At 38.4% G+C, this 21,794-nt stretch overlaps 1 protein-coding gene across 2 annotated transcripts; it reads left to right on the top strand.

Moving 5' to 3' along the window:
- Positions 1–276: 276 nt before the first annotated feature.
- Positions 277–20,787, top strand: KLHL31 (kelch like family member 31). 2 transcript variants are annotated; one of them, XM_033103608.1, is made up of 3 exons: positions 277–500; positions 13,951–15,151; positions 16,925–20,787. In XM_033103608.1, the coding sequence occupies exons 2-3, from the start codon at positions 13,980–13,982 to the stop codon at positions 17,655–17,657; spliced, it is 1,905 nt and encodes a 634-aa protein (XP_032959499.1). In that variant the 5' UTR covers positions 277–500; positions 13,951–13,979; the 3' UTR covers positions 17,658–20,787. The 2 variants fall into 2 exon arrangements, with proteins under 2 accessions (XP_032959499.1, XP_032959500.1); XM_033103609.1 differs by lacking the exon at positions 277–500 and adding an exon at positions 10,585–10,638.
- The last annotated feature ends 1,007 nt before the right edge of the window (positions 20,788–21,794 follow it).

Here is a 21,794-nt window from a genome sequence, read left to right as displayed (position 1 = left end):
GTGACCAGACTATTTACCTTTCTAGAAGCTAATTTTTATCCACAACCTTCCCTTCCCCTTACCAAGTGCATGCATTCTAATCCCTGCTCCCAACAATTAAATACCCACCTATTAATTTTCTTTCCTCACACCCAGGTTGATTGAGCTCTTGACTTTTTATAAAAAACAAAAACAACGGGGCAGGTCAAGAAACCCAACCCCTCTTCTCCAACCAGAGAGCTCCGCCCTCTGCCCTGGGGTGGCCTGAAGTTGAAGGCCAAAGAGGGAAAGCAGGGCTCACAGGGCTGCTGGGGTGAGAGCGCAGGCTCAGCCGCTGTCGCCAGTGGGACAGCAAAGGGTCACTCTAAAAATTGCTGCTGGGACTTGTCAGGTGGCTGCTGGTGGCTCCTCACCGGATTTTCCTTCTCCCTTTCTCTCTCTCTCCCCAGATTGCTTCCCAAGAGGAGTCTGCTGCTGAAACTTCATCACCACAAGTCGGGGAGGCCACTTCACACAGGAGGGTAAGGAGCTGGGGCCACAGTCTGCAATTCCTGTCTTCTAGATTCTGGGGTGTGTATGGATCTGTGGGTGGGAGGGGGGGCGAAATATTTGTGGTTGTGGAGCTATTTCATGGAGGGTGTCTACAGCTGGGTTAGTTTGCTCATGTCCCTGATCTGAAGTTGGGAGCCAAAAAACATTTCCTTGAAATCCAAGGAATGTGCTAGATTAGGAGAATTCCATACATAGTAATAAAAATGCACGCGAGGGAAGCTTCAAAAAAGTAAAGTTGCTTGAAATTTCTAACAATAATTTTAAGCCTCTCAAGTCTGAGGTATGTTTTTCTTCCTCTATTTTATAGAGAAGAGAGAAGGGACAAAGTAAATTCTTACGTTTGGTTCACAGAGTTGAGAGTTTCTTCTCTATCTTTATCAGGAACCATGGAAACATTTGGTACCCAATAACTTCAGAGAACATGCAATTAGTTTTTAGTTTTAACGAAATTGGTAGTAAAAAGAAAAGAAAAATTTTAAAAATTAGACAACTCTTCACATTCCCAGAAATATAACCTATTGACAAAATAGAAAATCCCCCTGCCAAAATAGAACAAATTTGTAATTTAACTATTAAACAAGTTTTTATTCTAAATGTGCACATATGGCTAGACTGACATACGTTTTATATTAGAGATCATATTGGAAATGAAATGGTAAAGTGGAAAACCCCCCTTACATTGGACTTAACTTAAAATGGCAAGCCGCGCAGCCGTTTCTATTCCGGGAGTCAGTAATGATGAGTCCCGACAGATGCAGCGCTCGGAATGTGGCAGGAACAGGGAGCAGGCGCGGCTGATTTGCCCCTTTGGCAAGAAGACATTCTGGCTGCCCAGCTCATTCTGGCATGGGAGTGACAGTGACACTTTAGCACACATGGCTTTTCAGCTTGTCCTGTGTAGAGTCTCTCCCAGGAGGCGAGGGTACAGGGCAGCTGGAAAATGAATGTTCTTAAGTGTAAAGTGACAGTTCTTGTCTATACGTCAGTTAGAGGAGCTTTTCATCGGAGATCTGTTTCAGGCCAGGAGGCACTTGATTTCGGTGCGATACTTGCACACAGACTTACCCACTCCAAGGAGAGGGTAGAATTATGTTTCCATGTCTTGGCAGTATTCTCAGTACAATGGTTCTGGATCAACTTTGGTTTATGGATCCTATTAAGAGCCTCATGAAAACTCTGGGCCCACTCTACAGAAAAAATGCACATAAACACACATGTACAACATGTTTCATAATAGTCCAGAAAATTTCATGGAATTCAAGGACTCACCTGAACCCAAACCCAGGAAAGGGTTGCCAGATGAAACATAGGACACCCAGCTACATTTGAATTTCAGATACATCACAAACCAGTTTTCAGTATAAGTATGTTCCAAATATTGCATTGGACGTGCTTGGACTAAAATATGATTCGTGGTTTATCTGAAATTTAAATTTAACTGGACATCTTGTATTTTTATTTTCTAAATCTGGCAACCCCGATCCAAATGCATGACCCCAGGTGAAGAATCCCCTGTCTCAGTTGCTCTATCCATATCTGATCATGAGTTGATTCCAGGGTTCTAAAAGGCCATGTTGAGGGGAGAAGTGATCCAGGACCAGACTTTGAAAAATTCTGACAGCGAAAGCCATCTGTTTATTCTTAGCTCTCTGTAAAAATTTAGAACTGAAAGATATATATCTCCCCATTTGACAGGTGAGTAAACTGAAATCTTAAAAGGTTGGATGTTTTGCCACAGGTCCATCAGATGGCTAGAACAAAGTGAACACCAAAACCCAATTTTCAGTTCTACAACAACCAAAGGACATTAGTCTTAAAAGTTAGATTTCCAAGTCCTCTCCCCACGCCCCACCTATCCTACTCCCCAACTGTAATGCACACGCAACAGACTGGGAAAGAGAAAAAACTATTTCAGTAAAATTTTCAACAAAACCAAAACCAAAAATTTTACCACTGGGTACTTGCGTCCTGTATCCAGGTTTGGAGAATAGAGGTTAACTTTATCTATAGTCTGTATATGTTAGAGATAAAAGTCAGGCACAGGCCTTTAGCTAAATTGAACCGTAAGAAATCAATGAAATTTGTCTTTGAACAAAATGGATAATTTCCTATTCAACCTAACAATTAAAACGAAGTACTTGATTCTCTGATCAACAAAGTCATTGAAGACCTCCTTAAACCTGTTTCCATTTCTGACTTACCAACCTATTGGAATTTCATATCTTTACCACCCCTAACAGGGTAAAGAAATTCGCAGCCTCTGTTTGTCTTTAAATAAATTTATCTTATATTCAAAAAGGCAACTCTTTTATTTCAGTGTTTGGAGCTATATGCTCTCCATATCCAAATTTTGATTTTATATATCTCAGTCCTACCTCAGTCTCCATCCTCTCCTGTTGGAAAGAGCTAACTGATTAACCTGCTACAGATTTTAACCTACCCTAGATTTAAGGGTGGCAATATAGGGGGTCAGGTGTCAACCTGATATTGAATGTTAGCTCTACAACACATTTGCACACTTGTGTCACCTTGGATAAGTTTTTAAAACTCTCTCTGAGCCTTAATTTCTTCATTTGCAAAATTAACATAATATAACTTACTTTTTAGGATTTTGGTGATGGTTAAATTTAAAAAAATAATAATAAAATCGTAAAGTACTGATTCCAGGCTCAGCATACAGTTAACCCTCAATTAACCAAGGCGAGCTATATAATTATTATTTTAGGAGAAATGGAGGTAGTTTACATTTGATACATAATATAGATTCATGCTTTAAACACAAATTTAAATTCCTAAATTTATATTTAGAAATTATTTATTAACATACTTAAATTTAGCAAATACAAAAGGTGATGCAAAATGTGATGGCTCACATAACTGCCCAGCTGTTTTATCAGGTGTTGAATACATGACACTGTTGTCATAGAAACAACACAAGAGCCAAGATCTGCAGTGGGCAGTGGGAGCAGAGCCTAGAATTGCATCTTTGTTACCCTTCTGCCCAGTTTCTACTGGAGGACACCCAAGAGGCGGGTCTGGGTGACGGTGGATGGAGCAGAGAGGAGAGGAGGCTGGGTGTCCATGAGTAGAGAGCACAATTGCCTGGGTGCCCTCCACAGGATGAAGGGATAGCTCTGTAGCATAGGGAGCCTTCTACAACCTTCTGTACCCTGTGCAAAGTCTCTTCTTTCACCCAAAAAGGGAAGAGTCAGGAAAGGACTGGCAGTGCCTGCAAATGGCTGCTCATCCCGTTTTTCAACCTCAGCTGCTGTGGCCACACCTGCCCTTTCCAGTGTGTGAAAATGCAGGCCACTGATAGTCCCAAAGGGGGCCTGTAAAGTTCCTCTCTTTGACCCCAAGGGGCAACTCATTAGAGCCTCCTGGGTTGGGAAGGAAAATTGAACCTGTCATGCTTTAGAAGAAAAACAGAAACTATCTTAAAGCTCTCCCATTCAAGGGCAACTCAGCAAGGCTGTGCTTCTCACCTTGCAGACTATAAGCCCAGTCCAAGCCCTCCCTCGGATATGGTAACCACGGTGATTGCGCTGGCTACCAAGCCTGGGGAGTCCCTGAGCAGCTGGCCACAAGGCACTCAACTTGTTAAAAGAAAAAAGAAGAAGAAAAAAAGCTTTCATAAAAAACAACAACGATAAGTAAAACCCTCATCCAACTTTGAGTTAATATACAATTGAATCGATATGGATGAAATGCTTTCAAAGTTCATTACTCAACATCTACGTAGATTATACTCTAGATTATATATGAAAATATATATGCAACTCATTTTTGTAACCTTTTTCTTTCAGCCACATTTTGACTGTCATTGTAACTGTCATTGGTGATCACTTATAATATGGTCCATGGGTGCATAGTGAACATTGGGTATAATTGTGGGAAAAACAGTGAGTTTCTGTACAAATTGCTTTTGACTGCATGTTCACATATGACCTAGTGACTGAGTAATACATTTTTGTGAATGTTCTTTTCTAATCATCCTCTAATAGTCCATACAGTCAGCTTAGAATCCCAGCGCCATCACCAAATATATAAATAGAAGTGAATTAAGTTGTTCCACTTTATTTTCACACATCTACTCCTTAGGCGGCCCTTTTATAACTTCTTTCCTCTAAAGTCACCCTTGTTCTTCCTTTAAATGTGATTGTGGAAAAGTGCTGGTTGGTCAAGTGACATGCTAAATGTGTGTGCATGTGTGTGTGTGTGTGTGTGTGTACCCAGTGCGACATGCTGGGGGGACAGAGTCCCAGAGAGCAGTTTCCAGGCTCTCGGCCTCACGTGGAAAGGTGCTGGCTCGGGTAGCAGATGGCCATCGGCTGTTATCGGTTAGCCATTAGCCGCTGATACAACTGCCCTGGCTAAACTAGCAAGTGCAGATTGTGGATTGCGGATTGAGGAGAGGTGGATTGCAGTTAGCAAGTGAGGTTGGTTGGCAGAGAAGCGGACGGCGCGTTGTGGATGTTGTGGCTCCTGCTTCCTGTGTCTCTAACCCAGCCGCCAGAGAGACTATAGTGGTATGACTCCCCTATCTATGGCTCCGTGGGTGTTCCTTTTTGGCCTCACCACGTCCTGCATTCTTATGTGGGGAGCGGGACCAGAGACCCCGCATGACACCGTGCATGGCACATGCCTTATGTCTGTACTCCCAGAAAAGCCCCAGTGTGAGAGGCCTGGAGAATATCTCAAAGACTTCCTGGCTGCTAGTGAGAACAAAGCCTCTTGGATTTTGATCCTCCGTAATGAGGAAGCTAATCTCCTCTGCAATACCGTAGAATCCAGAGTACACGATGCAGCTGCTCTTACCAGTTTAACTGGCCTGCGGTCCTCCTTAAATTAAGGAAAGCAATGGCTGGAGCCCTACAGGCGGGGCTGATGGGAGATGAGCATTTATCAGGCTAGAGGAGCCTAGAGGACATCAGAGCTGTGCCCAGCTTCAAAGAAGTGACCCTGATCAGCAGACTCTTCTGAGGGGTCCGCAGTGTTCTTATTAGAGGAACATGGCACAGACAGAACACTTGGGCAGGTGGATGGACAGCCTCATTTCCCATGTGCTCACCTAGGAATGGAATGGAATAGCAGTTCTAGTAAAGAAACACTGAATTTATGAACATATCTGGGAAAATACGGCCACCAGGAAATTGTCTGCAGGCTCTGATTTCAGTTGTCTCTTAAACGGTCTCCTGCATATCTCTCTCCCTCTACCTCCCCTAGAGATAGCTAAAGATGCCAGTTACGTCTTCAAAATGATTTTGAGGTCTCTAAAAGCCATCTCTTATTTTAAAAAATCTATTACAAATACTAACTACTATTAAATATTAACAATATTATTAAAAGCAACAAATTAATATTATTAAAGTATTATTTAAAGAATATATATACTTTATATATATGTGTGTGAATATATATGTATATATATTAATAGTATTAAAGTATTATTTAAAGAATATATATACTTTATATGTGTGTGTATATATATAAATTATATATATACACATATATAATATATATATATATACACACTACAGTGGCTACTGTGTTAGAAATTTATATATGAGTCATACAAGGACACTGATAAAAAAAAACTGAAAAAAAAACAAACAGCAAAAAACATGCATATCTGGGAGGAAGACTAGATTTGCCCATTAATTGATTAGCTTGGATCATTTGTCAGACTAGTTAATGCATCACTCAGTAGGGCCCTGGAGAAATAGGACCAAGGCAAGAAAATTCAGATAGAAAGGGTCCTGAGGGTTTCCATGGGAATGCCAGGGTCAACATGAAGGCCAGACAATGGAGGAAAGAGAAGGTGGCAACAGGAAATAAGAGAAGGAAGGCCATGGAAAAACTTTTGCTGATTTCACTAGGGTTTCAGGTGGCCCTCTTCCTTCCTGGAGATTTCTTAATCCTTCTCCATTACATACTGACTTATCAAGTTCAAACCCTACCTGGCATCCAACAGCCTTTATGTATTAGCCTAACGTTACCTGCCTGTCTCCCTCATGACTTCAACCGCCTTGGTCTGCACATACTATGCTGAGTCATACCTTCCTGCTTCACCATGAGGCATTTCTTCTACTCCTAATGACCTCCCTCCTATACCTACGCCTCTTAAAAACCAGCACCTGTAGGACTCTTGTTATCTGCAAACCTTCTCATCCTAACACTACCCCCATCAAAATGGTCCCTTTAATTTGAATCCTTAGGTCCAGGCTCATAGATTCAATCTATTCCATGTATTCTGTTGTTTTGCTTATAACCACATGTTGCAACCTATAACCACATGTCCAAGTTTTCCAAACTTCCAAAATTATCCTTATTATTGATATCAAAATAGAAATAATCAGTTCCTCAGCTTACATAATTGGACAAGTCCCATTTCTCTCCCTGGTATTTTCAGAAATCCCTTAGAAACATTGACATGTTCCAGAAATCTCTCCTGGCTGCTATTTGCCAGGTCTCAGTCTAGGTCACTAGTTATGCTTGTCCCATACCTCCTCCTGCCCCTCAGGATTGCTTCTCCATGATGTGGCAGCTTTCTCTGATTTGCTTCACCCCAAAGCTTAAACAGGTTACTTACTTTATTCCCAAAGACATAGCTAACAAGCATTGTTGATTTTGAAGAAAGGTATTCAAATTCTTTTGCACACTCACTCTTTGCCAGATACTCCGCCAAATGCTGTACAAGCATTTCGTCATGAAGTTTCATTGAGAACCCTATAGTCAGGCACTATTATGATCTTCACTTTAGAGACAAATCAGTGGAGACTAAGAGATTAGATTATCTATCTACCTCAAGAAACACTTCAGGTAAGTATTAGGTTGGTGCAAAAGTAATTGTGGTTTTTGCAATTATTTTTAACCTTTTAAACCGCAATTACTTTTGCACCAACCTAATAGTAAAGCTGGATTTTATGTTGTATTTTCATTATCATTGAGTTTGAAATATTACCTAATTTTCCTTATGATTTCTTCTTTTACTCGTGGATTATTTACAACTGTATTGTTTGATTTCCAAATATTGGTGGTTTCCCTAGTTTATTGTTATTAATTTCTAACTGAATTACATTATGATTAGAGAACATACTCTATATTCCTTCAGTGCTTTTAAATTTATTGACACATGTTTTGCAGCCCAGCACAGGCTCTGTCTCAGTAAATCTATCATATACTCTTGCAAAGAATTTGTATTCTGCAGATAGGTGTACTGTTTTAGAAATATCAATTATGTCAGGGTGATTAATAATGTTGTTCAGGTAATCTATACCTTTACCGATTCTTTTGTCTAGTTCTATCAGTGGCTGAGAGTTATTAACATTTTCAAGTATAACTAAGGAATTGCCTATTTTTCTCTTTAATTCTGTCATTTGTTGCTTTACATATACTGAAGTTCTATTTTTTGCATATATACACTAGGGTTATTATATTTTCATGATGATTTGAAGTTTTCGTCGTTATGAAATTGCCTCTTGATCACTAGTCATTGTTTCTTTCTTGATGTGTATTTTACCTGATATTAACACAGCCACTCCACTCTTCTATGTCTGCTGTTTCCATGGTAAATCTTTTTCTATCCGTTTATCTTTTACCTGTCTGTGTCTTTATAGTGAATCTCTTGTAGATAGCACATATTTGAGTCTTGCTTTTCTTATTCATTCTAACAATCTGTGCCATTTAATTAGAATGTTTTATGCATTAACTTTTAATACAATTATTAACATAATTGAATTTAGGTTTACCATTAAATTATTTGTTTTCTATTTGTCCCCTCTAATTTTTGCTCCTCTGTCCCAACTTTTCTGCCCCCTTTTGAATTCCCTTTAAATTTATCTCTTGGCTTTTCAGCTATACTTTGCATTCATTTAAGCAGTTGTTCTAGGGCTCTGCTGTCCACAACCATGGCCGTCAGTCACCTGTGTCTATTAAACACTTGAAATGTGGCTAGTCCAAAATGAGATGTGCTGCAAGTATAAAACGCATCCTGGATTTTGAAGACTTAGTATGAAAACTAGAGTGTAAAATAGTATATTAATAATTTTATAGCAATTACATGTTGAAATGATATTTTGTATATAGTATGTTGAATAAAATGGTTCCAGGTAGTTTCACCAGGAGCATCTGCCACAAGCATTTCGCCTCAAACATTTTTGCGGGATAACTAATTGGCAATAAGGCAATTTCACAGAAAAAGGTAAAAGAACAAAATATGAAAGAGGGACATTAAAAAGGACATGATGAAACATGGAAAAAATAATATTAACAGTAAAAAGACTATTGTAAAAAATGAAAATATATTGTCTTTGAAGTCTTTCATTCATAGTATTTTACTTTCTTTTGCTTGCTTGTTGATTCATCTTCCTATTCAACATTGCGCTTTTTTCTTTTTCACTACAATTTCTTCCTTCATGAAGAGAGGTACCAGTTTCCAACTAAAGAATCAATAATTAATGCTCTGGAAGACTGTTGTGAATTATTAGCCTCCTCTTTTATATTTTCCGTAGCTTGATAAACTTTTGTTTTTGATGGGTGAGAGGAATGACTGTGCCCACTGAAGGATTTGCAAAAAACAGATACATTATCATTTTCTAGTAGTGTGTGCAATTTGGCTTTATACGTAGTTACTATCATTCATTATTATTTGAAGACCACCAGGGCTACCGGTCACTGTATAGACCATTATGAGGGCTAAGATTTATATAATATAAAAAATGAGAGTACTGCCACAAACTTTGTCCACGGAGAAATGAAACCAAAATGACAACCAGTTATTTTATCTTTTATAGGGAAATTGCATTACGACCAATTAGTTATGCAACGAAAATAATGCTTGCGGCAAAGATGTTTACTGCAAAACTACTGGACACAATAAAATATATTAAAATTAATTTCACTTGTTTCTTTTTACCTTTTTCATATGGTTGCTGGAAATTTTTTAAGTACATATGTGACTCATGTCAATTTCTATTGGACAGCACGACTGCAGAGATTATAATATGCAAAAGTTAAATTTTCACAGGCTACATAAAGTAATGGTGGGCCACTTCACATGAGACATAAAAACCTTGCAACTGTGTAGATTCATTTACCACCGTCACCCCATCCTTTATGCTGTACTTGTCACATGTACTACATCTACACACATGATAAATCCCACAAGAAAAGGTTATCATTTTTGCTTTGAAGAGTCAGATGTATTTGAAAGAACTTTAGAGAAAAAATAGACCTTTATATTTACCATCTTTGATGCTCTTCATTTTTTCCTGAAGATTTAAGTTTCTGTTGGGCTTCTTACTTTGGGATCTCTCTTTTCCAGAATCCCCAACTCACTTTCCAGTGGATGTGGTTGCCACAAGCTCTGTCCTCTGGTTCTTCAAAGGAATAATACTTTCTCTTGGAGTTGTTGCTGCCCTGGGTGGTACCAATTGCATGCAACCTGCTTGTAGGCAAAAAGCCAACAGATATAATTGAAGAAAAAAAAAAGTCGGTGGGGACTCATCCTACGCTATTCCCCTTTTCCATCTCTCGAATCCTCTACAGAATCATCCTTTTGTTTATACTTCCTAGCATTGCTCAGTAGTTTCCCCTCTTTCTCTCCAGACTCTCCCCACCCCCGAATGCCCCAGGTTATAGGTTCTATTTGGGACAATCTGTCAGATAGGAGCTTTACTTGGCTTTACCGCCAGTAGTAGAGTTTGGAGCTGCTACTTAAACCATGGCAGTTCTTCAGAGGCTGAGGTCTTCACAACTCTCCTACATGATATTCCTAAAGACAGAATGAGCTAGTGAGGAGTTTATCAAACTTTAGTAAGGATACTTGGAAATACCTCGATTAAGGATGATGTAAGAGCTTAACAATGTAGAAAAGGAAGATTTAAAACTGGATATCAGGTATTATTGCTCCTAGAGTCACCCCTTTATTTGGAATGTCCTGCTGGCTCTTTGTCCCCTTTGCCCAAGCATATCACCATGCTATTGGGGCTGTATTCTCTTTTTCCTCCAGAAACCTCCATTTTAACCAAAGAAACCACACAAAAAAAACAAAAACCCTTAAAATCAAAATAATCTCAGAAGAATGACACCCTGTCCCTTGGAGAGGTATGTTTCGATATAGTATATAATATAACCAATTGTTAAAATACTGAGATCCCTCTGTACTGAATAGGTAAACAGCCCAATTGCTGCTGCCCTGATCCCCCCCACACACACACACACTGAATCCCTCCCACCCCTCCAGCCCTCTCCCAGGATCCCCTGTGCCTCACTAAGATCCAGCAACTGAAGACTTATGCAGGGTACCAAGGGGAGCCTCTGGGACCCAACTCCAGAACTGTGGCATGAATCCATACTAGTTAGTAGGTACCGTGTTTTGTCAGTTATTGAAATATCCAGTCCCATATGCTACAAATAAAATAATATTTTAATGATAGATAAACAGAATATTTAGCATTTCAGTCTGAAGCATTCAGTCATATTGCTATTAGGTTGGTGCAAAAGTAATTGCGGTTTAACAGGTTGAAAATAATTGCAAAAACTGCAATCACTTTTGCACCAACCTAATACTTGGGTTCAGAATTTCCTCTAAAAAACGAGTGGTTATAAGCCCTACATCTAAATAAATTTGAAAACTGGCCAAAGGAGACCTTCTGGGAAAATAGACAGGGCTTCTCCAAAGACACATTTTTGCTTCTACTCTAGAAGGTAGAAATGATGTTTAAAAAAAAAGAGAGAGAGAAAGAAACCACAATTACTCGGCAGTGCTTCCCTAGTTTCTGTTGTCATTTTGAAGCTGTCATTTTTGTCTCTTTGACATAAATTACATATTGTATTGCTCCATAATTTCCAGCACAGTGCTGTCCACACAGCAGTATGTGTCCGATAACTGCTTGCTGAACAAAATGTTTAAAATTATCCCCAAAGAAATCCAATAAGGGACACTTACCACATAAGTCAAATGCATTTGAAGGCTGAACTACAGTGAAGTTGAAAATCTATTTCACAAGGTGAGGATACATTTGGCATTGCTTGCAAGAAAGAAAGAGGAAGGATCTTGTAAACAAATATAAATGTGAATTTGACAATTTGAGCTTCATGAGGAAGACAAAAGCCCTGGCAAGGAGATAAACCTTCTTCCTATCTACTTACTCCTCTCCTTCCACATGGAAAGGAACAGGAATAAACACAATAGAAAGGTCATGGAATTTTTATACATATATTCCAGTAATTAAATTGAAGACCTTTCAAGAGGGAGCAAAGCTAAGTTTTACCCCTCAGGATGAACTATAGTGAAACTTAAAACACACACACACACACACACACACACCAAGAAACTATAAAACACCTAAATACCTAACTGTCCATCAACAGGAGAATAATTGAATAAGTTTTATATGTTCTTACTATGGATACTGCAGCTATTAGAGAGAATGAGGTAAATTCGTGTATGTACTCATACAGAAGAATGTATGTAATTTACCGCTAGGTGAAAAAAGCAAACTGCTAAACAATATAGCATACATTTGTATTGATACAAGATCTTTTATAGTACTCTATATGCTGGAACTGACATATACTGGCTCATGGGAACCACCTGGTACATTATCAGGAATTTGACAAACTGGTTGTTAAACAGTGGATAGCTTAAAACTAGCTGCGATGAGTGTATTTGCACCAAAAATTCAGTATCTTACAGTTAAGGGCTTTTTTTTTCACCCCTAGAACGTTGGTTTATCAGCACACCGCTGTTCAGAAATATGCAGATATAAGTTTGTATAAGCATATACAATTATCTGGAATGACATATAACAAACTTTGAATTGTTGAATTGCATATACTGATTTTTTAATTTTAAAAAAGGAAAAAAGAAAAGCAGCACTGGTAATCTCACACACACAAAAAAAGTGAATGCTACCATAATGTAAATAAAATCCATTTAGAAGTCCAAGTATAGCATCTTCCAATGACTATGCTTAATTTTTTTAGAAAGGCTAAAACAATTTAATTTATCATATTTTAAGGGCTATCTATATATTTAGTATACTTAATATATTTTAGTTCTGTATTTAAATACTAGAGCTGTTATAGAGATAAACCCATACTTTTTACAGGTTTAAAAATTGGTTCAAATATTTATTACATTGATAGTGGAAAAATGGTCAGTATTCTTAATATGTGAGCATCCATATAAATATATCTCTGTGAATATATCTCTATGAGGCTCATTACTAGATTAAGAATTTTAGTGTCAGAGCTAAAAATAGTTCTGATAGATTGCCAAAATATCATCCAAAATACTGTATCAATTATACTCCCATCCATAATGTATGGAGAGTACCACATCGGTATCTGATATTATGAACATTTAAAACTCTTTTAACCATCGGATAAACAAAATTTGACTACAAAGAAACTAAAAAGGATCTCTGGATTTCCGTTGACAGTTTCCTGATAATTATTAGTATAGCATTTAAAAAATTTATTAGCTCTTTGTATTTTATCTTCTATGAATGACCTAGTTAGTTACCTAGTCATAGCCTTTGTCTATTTTTTTAATGGATTACTTTTTTCTTATTGATTTGTAGGAGTTCTTTAAATATTGTGTCAGTTAACCTGTTATCTCTCAAAAATGTTACAAATATTTTTCACAGTCTGTTGCTTGTCTCTTAGTTAGTGTGGTTTTATAGCAGTTTTATACTTTTCTATATTCAGATATTTCAGTCTTTTCCCTTTATGGCTTCTGGATTTTGTGTTATGGCTTAAAAGGGCCTTTCCTACTCTAAGAGTTTAAAAAAAAAACACCCTACTTTATTCTAGTTCGTGTGTGTGATTTAGATATTTCATTCATATGAAAGTTATTTTACTAAATTTGTAGAGTAGAAATCAACTGAATTAATACTATCATACAAGTCCTTACCCATTGATTTTTAAGTGCCATATTTATTCATGTGTGTGTGTGTTTATTACAAAATACACATTTACATTTTACATGGATTCCTGAATTTTAGTATTTTATTGAAGAAAACTTCAGAATAGTTACAATTTACTTTTATGTGAGAGTACACTAAGCCCTTTAAATGATATTTAACTACTATTTCATAATTACTGTACAGTTAGATCGGAGAATATTTGGTCATCTCTGCTGTATAAAATCACTTCGCAATACAGCTATTGTACGGTCTCATTTGATAATATAAATCTTTTTTGAATTGTCTTCAATCCTTGATGCTGAAGTAAACTATCGATAAAATGTGCATCTAGTTTAATGTAAGTCTTCAAATCTACTTTTGAGGGTTAATCTACATTATGCCATTAAAAAACTTTTTATCTTATAAAAAAAGAAAAGTTTCTTAATGTAGTGATTCAAAGTCCAAAGCACAATTAAAATGAAACCATACCTTTTTTATTTTCTAGCCAGCTCTTGCCTGTGAGTGTTTGCCAACATGGCCCCCAAGAAGAAGACTGTCAGAAAGAACAAAGGAGATATCAATGAGATGACCATAATTGTAGAAGATAGCCCACTAAACAAACTAAATACTCTGAATGGAATCCTAGAGGGAGGCAATGGCCTTAGCTGCCTTTCTTCTGAATTAACAGATGCTTCTTATGGCCCCAACCTCTTGGAAGGTTTAAGTAAAATGCGGCAGGAGAGTTTCCTTTGTGACTTAGTCATTGGCACCAAAACCAAATCCTTTGATGTTCACAAGTCAGTGATGGCTTCATGCAGTGAGTACTTTTACAACATCCTAAAAAAGGACCCATCCACACAAAGGGTGGATCTGAATGACATCGCACCACTGGGCCTGGCCACTGTCATTGCATATGCCTACACTGGAAAGCTGACCCTCTCCTTGTATACAATAGGAAGCATTATTTCTGCCGCTGTTTATCTTCAGATCCATACCCTTGTAAAGATGTGCAGTGATTTTCTGATCCGAGAGATGAATGTTGAGAATTGCATGTACATTGCTAACATTGCTGAAACATATTCTCTGAAAACTGCAAAAGCAGCCGCCCACAAATTTATCCGGGATAACTTCCTTGAATTTGCAGAATCAGATCAGTTCATGAAACTTACATTTGAGCAAATTAACGAACTTCTTGTAGATGATGACTTACAGTTGCCTTCTGAAATAGTAGCATTCCAGACTGCTATGAAATGGTTAGAATTTGACCAAAAGAGGGTGAAATATGCTGCCGATCTTTTGAGTAATATTCGCTTTGGTACTATCTCCGCACAAGACCTGGTCAATTATGTTCAGTCTGTACCAAGAATGATGCAAGATGCCGATTGTCACAAACTTCTCGTGGATGCTATGAACTACCACTTACTTCCATATCATCAAAACACATTGCAGTCTAGGCGCACGAGAATCCGTGGGGGCTATCGAGTCCTTGTCACTGTTGGAGGACGTCCAGGCCTTACTGAGAAGTCCCTTAGTAGAGATATCTTGTATAGAGACCCTGAAAATGGATGGAGCAAGCTTACAGAAATGCCAGCCAAGAGTTTTAATCAGTGTGTGGCTGTGATGGATGGATTTCTTTACGTGGCCGGTGGTGAAGACCAGAATGATGCAAGAAATCAAGCCAAGCATGCAGTCAGCAATTTCTGCAGGTACTTGATTCTTTATTAGGAACTGAAATGGTTCAATAGTATGAGGAAATTGCCCTGACATAGAAGTAAATTAATCATGCCTATTAGCTCAGTAAATCAATAATAATAATAATAATGCCACATTACATATATACACAACACTTCACATTATATAAAGTGCATCCATGTATATTATGTACTCTAGATTTCTGAATAAACTTGTAAAGTGAGCAGGGGAGACATGATTATTCTGATTTTACACCTGAGAAATCTGATACCCAGAGAAGTTATACCACTACCACAAGTAAGTGGCAATTCACAATTTCTCATTTGTAGTCAGATGCTCTTCACAATATACTGCCTTTCTGAAATTTGGGTACAAATTTAGTTTGTAAGACTAAGTGTTAAGAATGATCAAAATAATACAGAATTTATTTTAAATGACTGTTACTGATGACTGTCAGATTTATAATTGACAAATAGAATGGGAACATTAAAAATGTAGCAGGCAATTAATTTTAAATAATTATTTGAAGATTGAATAGCAGAGAAAATGTCAATATTTTTGATACATGAAGAGAAAAAGCATAATAAACCCTTCAGAAAATGGAATTCAAATGCTATATTTTTGTATATTTATAACAAAAAATTAAACTTCCATTTATATGAAATCTTCAGAAAGTCATGCTTACATCCTGGTAGTAATAAAAAGTCAAACATAATTAATGAGCAAGATCTGAGAATTTAAAGAATATATCATGAAAAATATTCTTTGTTATTTCAGTATGTGTGTGTCATTTAAATTAATCCATCTTTAGCCTTTAATTCATAACTATAGTTAAGTTTTGATCTGGAGGTTAAATAGGACAGAGACGAATGAACATCAAACTGACAGGGTGAGTTCTGTGTTTACGATACTTTAAAACTATGAATGGGAAAGTGTCAGTTTACTATGACTGCTGATTTTCCTCCTCTGATAACTCAGCTATTAGTACTCAAGTCACTGTTTTTGCAGTATTGATTTCAGTGCTTACAGTATAATTACTGTAATATTGAAACTGAAAGAAAAAAAATATGTCCCTAAACTAAATAATCTTACCTACTAATAAGTGCTAGAAAATAGAGAAGTATCAAAAGTTAAGGCTTTGTTGATGCTTTTGGACATATTTCATTGATCTCATTCTAAACAGACGATAGAAAACTTGGTTGAGTAACTCAGCTTTGCTGCTGCAATGGCCTGCTAGGAAAGGTGTATGAGTAAGGAGGGGTTTGTGAGAAATGAAGAAATCCAATTAGTCAACTCCTACCTTAATTAAGTGAGAAGGAGCTAGCGATAGTTGGTCTTGGAAGATATGTGGAATTGACTTTAATGTGGCAGTGTTCCCTTTTCTGATTGCCACAAATACGCAGGTTCCATCCCTCTCCACACACACACACACACACACACACACACACACACACACACTCACACACTCACAAATCCTACTGGATGATGGATATTCGAATATGGATGAAAGGGGACTGGAAGACCACCGGTTTTTGTAGGGTCTTCTCCTAGTGGCCTGATAAAAGAAGTGAATTTATAAACGGGAGGAGGGGAGTCACCAGTGCCTGCTTTTTAGAAGTGTCACACTTTTTTGAAAGAAAAACACGAGCATCCAGGCGAGGAGTTGCGCTATGTCAGTAACCTCCTTGCATAAAAAGTGTCAAAATCCCCACGTTATGGTTTGTGGAGTAACATGGGTTCCCTGGCTACCGCCAACAAGGCTGTCACACTTCCTCTGCCATTCCCAGATACGATCCCCGCTTCAACACCTGGATACACCTGGCCAGCATGAACCAGAAGCGCACGCACTTCAGCCTGAGCGTGTTCAACGGGCTCCTTTACGCCGTGGGCGGTCGCAATACAGAAGGCAGCCTGGCCTCGCTGGAGTGCTACGTGCCCTCCACCAATCAGTGGCAGCCGAAGACGCCCCTGGAGGTGGCGCGGTGCTGCCACGCCAGCGCGGTCACCGACGGCCGAGTGCTGGTGACCGGCGGCTACATCAGCAACGCGTACTCGCGGTCGGTGTGTGCGTACGACCCGGCCAGCGACTCGTGGCAGGAGCTGCCGGACCTGAGCACGCCAAGAGGCTGGCACTGCGCAGTCACCCTGGGCGACAGGGTGTATGTGATGGGGGGTAGCCAGGTGGGGCCGCGCGGGGAGCGCGTGGACGTGCTGACCGTGGAGTGCTACAGCCCGGCCACCCGCCAGTGGAGCTACGCGGCGCCGCTGCAGGTGGGCGTGAGCACGGCCGGTGCCTCGGCGCTGCACGGCCGCGTCTATCTGGTGGGTGGCTGGAACGAGGGCGAGAAGAAGTACAAGAAGTGCATCCAGTGCTTCAACCCTGAGCTCAACGAGTGGACGGAGGACGACGAGCTGCCGGAGGCCACTGTGGGCGTGTCCTGCTGTACCCTTTCGATGCCCAACAACGTGACCCGGGAATCCCGAGCCAGCTCGGTGTCCTCCGTGCCAGTCAGTATCTGAACCCAGGTAGATGCGGAGACGCGGGAATAACAAATATGTATTTGTGGTTAACCTTTGAGTCAGCAAAAAGGAAAATATATAGCATTTACTACAATGATTGTATTTTAAGATATATCGAGGCATACGTCTTGATGGGTTTAAATTCCTGATATGGCATAATCTACCTCTGTGTGATTTTATTATAGCAAAATACAGAGCCATAGTCAATAATGAAAAATAGAATTTATGTAAACGGCCACTGGGTGGCAGACAGAATTCATTGTAGCCACTCTTCCATTGTAAGCACTCGACTCCTAAATGTATAGCGGTAACACCCACATTTGAGATAAATTCCTCCACACTTTAGTACACATGACACTTATGTGAGTAAACGATTTCACACACAAACGTTTATATCCCTCTCTCCCTTTTTTTCTTTCGGAAGTTGAAAATATCCATTGATAGGTTTAATTTTAAATTGGAAATCCACCTATAGCCATAAACACTTAAGATTTAATTCTATATTTAAATGCAATTTCTCTTCCTATACTCGTACATGACTGAGTGAAGGATTTTGAAAGGCATCCCATGACAGAATCATAAAGCTTAAAACAAAAATCTTACTAGAAAGTAACTGGGATTCCACCCAAGGAGTAAGTTTCTACCCTGTCAAGTTGATGCCTTCGGCGTATCCACGATTCCCTCATTCCTCCATGCCTCAGTCCCCAGTGTATTTCCTATCATAAAATCTAGTCCTCAAAAAAGGAACTAATATTAGTCATTTAGTTTGTAGTGTAAATTTAAATCATTTTGTTGTTTCTCCTAGAAGTATTTGCACTTTAACCTTTGTTCCTTACTGGAGGAGCAATTCCTTCAAGGATCCTGGGAGCCTTACTCCAAACCTGAAAACTACATCAACATGGTTAAAAGCAACCTTGACCCTAATGTTCTTTCCTGGGAAGAACACCAAATAAAATTATGTCCTTAAGGATTATTAACTTAAAGTTGATATAGCCTAATTTGATTTCTCCCCCTCTTTTATATGGATGAAAATGAAGGATTTAAAACTCTTGGATTCGCCGATAACTGGATGACTGGGTTCTGTTGATAGATGCCATTGTTTCCCATATCATAGCAGTCCTCCTGATTTCTTAATTAAAAATCTAATACATTCATTTCACATAGAAATATTAAAATAATAAGGCCCACTCTGTTATATATTTTAACCTCATCTGCTCCAAATTAGCTTTGTGAAATAATGTGTATCCACTTGATACCATTTTTCATACATGTTTGCCGAGTTTGGAGCAAGGGAATGATTGTTGTAAATGATACATATTTTCCTTTCTTATAATTTATCACTTTATTCTTTGATAGTTTGTTTTGGAGAGGAAGTGGCCTATCAACTATGGGTTATGTGCAGTTGGATTTTGAAAAATAAAGCAAACTATTTAAATAGTTAAATGAGCTATATGGAAATATAACTGGGTTTTCATTAATCCCATCCTCTCCCACCTTGTGTAGATAGATTATTGCTAGGGTTACAATAGTTATATTTAAAATATGTTATTGGCACTGTGAAAAGTGTTCCATATAGTACACTTTGTGGAACAATTTCGTATCATTGCCCCTTATGAAAAGTTCAATTTCTGTGCATTTAATGGTAACACTCAGGTAATGGCTAAAGCACAGTAAGTTATAAACTAGATATTAATAAAAAACACTAGGCTGCTTTTTCACCCCTCACAGAGCTTGAGGAGCTTCTTCAAATACAGAGCATATCTAAAGACACCTGCTCCCTTGACGCTTTATCTGCCCAGGATGTTAAATAAAGCTGTGTGAGAAACTAGTTTGTGGAGCAAGTTAAATCACGGAGCTCTGAATTTACCAAAGTACAACCTATAATACTCTTTTGTCTTTGCAGCATCATTGGTAAAATAAACTTTCCATTTTTAATAAATTATTTTCACGGTTTCTCCATGTTTCCCAACTGGAAAATTACTTCATTTTTATTATGTTTTCAGCTTACATTCAATTACACTCCCAAGTCTTAGGATCTAACCCTGTACCTCTTTTTATTTTTCTGAAAGAAAAGGACTTATTTTTGTCATGCCAGAGCCCTGTGATTAAATAAAAGCATCAGTTCAGTGTATCAGAGAAATAACGTGTTACCCGTCCATTGAAATAATGGAACTCAATTTCTCATTTTCTGAATGGGCCAGAGACCACATGGGAAAGTCTCCAGGAAGCCAAACTTTAATGTAGTCTGTCCCTTTTTAGTTAGGTTCTTGGTGCCGAGTAGCCATCCCTGGTGTACTAGTTGCTCTCCTTGGCATTGAATGAGTTTTATTTTTACTTCCTGTGTTGTAAGAATGGTTATGAATAGAAAGTCAGTGATGGTACAGATTATAATTCTAAATGATGAGGAGATGGTAGTGGAGTGTTGTCAGTGAGGAGGTATAACTGAGCTAATAAGGAAGTGAAGTTGTACTGAATGGCTCTATGATTTAAGGCAAAGCAGTAACTATAGTAAGTGTATTTTACACACGTGCCTGCAGATAGAGGTTTACCTGGAAACATGGAAGTGTTAAAAGGTCCTTTTTTTTTTTTTTTTTTGCTGGTTATTCTGGCCAAATATCTTCAGAATTCATCCAAGTTGCTAGATAAAAGCAGCTAAAATCACTTCATTTAATGAATTTTTCCCTGAGTTACAAAGAAATGGATTTATATAATCTTCTCTGAATGATTCTATTGAATTCTTCCCTGAATGAGTTAGATCCCCATCCCAACCACTGACAATTATGTTTTCTAGCACAAGGCAGCGTTAAAAGGAATTATTTTTTAGTATTTCTTTTCATACCAATAAAAACGATAGTATAGTTTCCTAAACACTCCTTCATGGTAATCATGAGGACTAAAGATTCTAGCATATTAAAGATTTACCCTCCAGCACATTCAGAGGGTAAGCACCATTTAAATTTCCCTCTCGGGGAATTTGAAATAAAAGACTTGTCTTGGATACTCCCACAAAAGGTTGTATTTATTCAGCAAATTTTGGCAAAAAACTTTTTTTTGTTTGCTTAAAACATTCTGGTACTATATAAGGAACAACAAACCAAAATGTATGTAGTGTTTGTAATATCACTCTCAATAAAGCTGCATTCAAAAACAGCTTGTCAGTGATCAAACGTGGGCAGTTTTGAAGTGTCCTTTTGTGATGATTGTGGTGTATTTTTCCCCTCTATTTAGTTTTCATGATGATTCACCTCAACAAAACACACACACACACACACACACACACACACACACACTGAAAAGCTGTTCCAATAGCTTGAAGAGTAATGAAAGAAAAAGGGATAAAACACCAATAATGACTTGTGTTAGAACGCAGACAAAAGCCTGAGTCTGGTCTATCTCAGCCCTAACCACCTAGAAGTCATAGATTAAGTATGTTTGCACCGTTAGTCTCGTTTCCACCCTGACCACAGCCATTCTGGCACAGACTCGGGTTCACCATCATTTGCAAGGAAACTACTTTTTAGGAAATGCAATTGTATAGACAAATCCTCACAGCCTTCCTCTTCCACCTTACCTGCCAAATGAAATGTAACCGTGGTAAAATTCTCAACCTTTGATTTGATTTAGTAGTTAAATAATAACACTTAGGGGAGGCCCTCTTAGTCGTTTCTGGAAAATCCTAAATGACAGCCAGAGTTTTTCTGAAAGTTCTCCAAGTCTTGTAAACATTTAAAGAGATGAAGTTGACCCCCAAACGGAAGCCAGCTGGTGCCACGTTTTGTTTGGAGCATACATGCAAGGTGCCGCCAGAGTTTCTTTGAGTTTTCTTTGAACTCCCACATAGCTCCAAGCTTCCCTACAGGTTTGAACTCCCTCCCACATCTACACATAAGTCCATCTATCCAATTCAAAAGACATTAATTACATCTAAGGCACTCTAGTATGTATCAAAGGAATAACCGTTTTGCACATACTGTAGTTGGCAAACGTGGTAGAAAGGCTAGAGACTAAAAGATATTCAAACCTGTCTCTAGGCTTTCCTAAGGGTGGTATAAAAGTGCATCCGGGGGTCCATTTTGGGAGGAACAGGCCTTGAAGGAGAGAGAAAATTCAACACATGGCCCCTAGAAACAGCCTGCT

The sequence above is a fragment of the Rhinolophus ferrumequinum genome, chromosome 3 (assembly GCF_004115265.2).
Source record: "Rhinolophus ferrumequinum isolate MPI-CBG mRhiFer1 chromosome 3, mRhiFer1_v1.p, whole genome shotgun sequence".
Taxonomy (NCBI): domain Eukaryota; kingdom Metazoa; phylum Chordata; class Mammalia; order Chiroptera; family Rhinolophidae; genus Rhinolophus; species Rhinolophus ferrumequinum.
Note: the sequence above shows the minus strand (reverse complement) of the source record. Positions and strands in the feature narration are given on the sequence as shown.

Excerpts from the sequence above, each read along its gene's own strand:
- KLHL31 (XM_033103608.1), top strand. The coding sequence starts at position 13,980 with ATGGCCCCCAAGAAGAAGACTGTCAGAAAGAACAAAGGAGATATCAAT. Across the intron at positions 15,152-16,924 it reads GCAGTCAGCAATTTCTGCAG|ATACGATCCCCGCTTCAACA; the intron begins GTACTTGATTCT and ends TGCCATTCCCAG.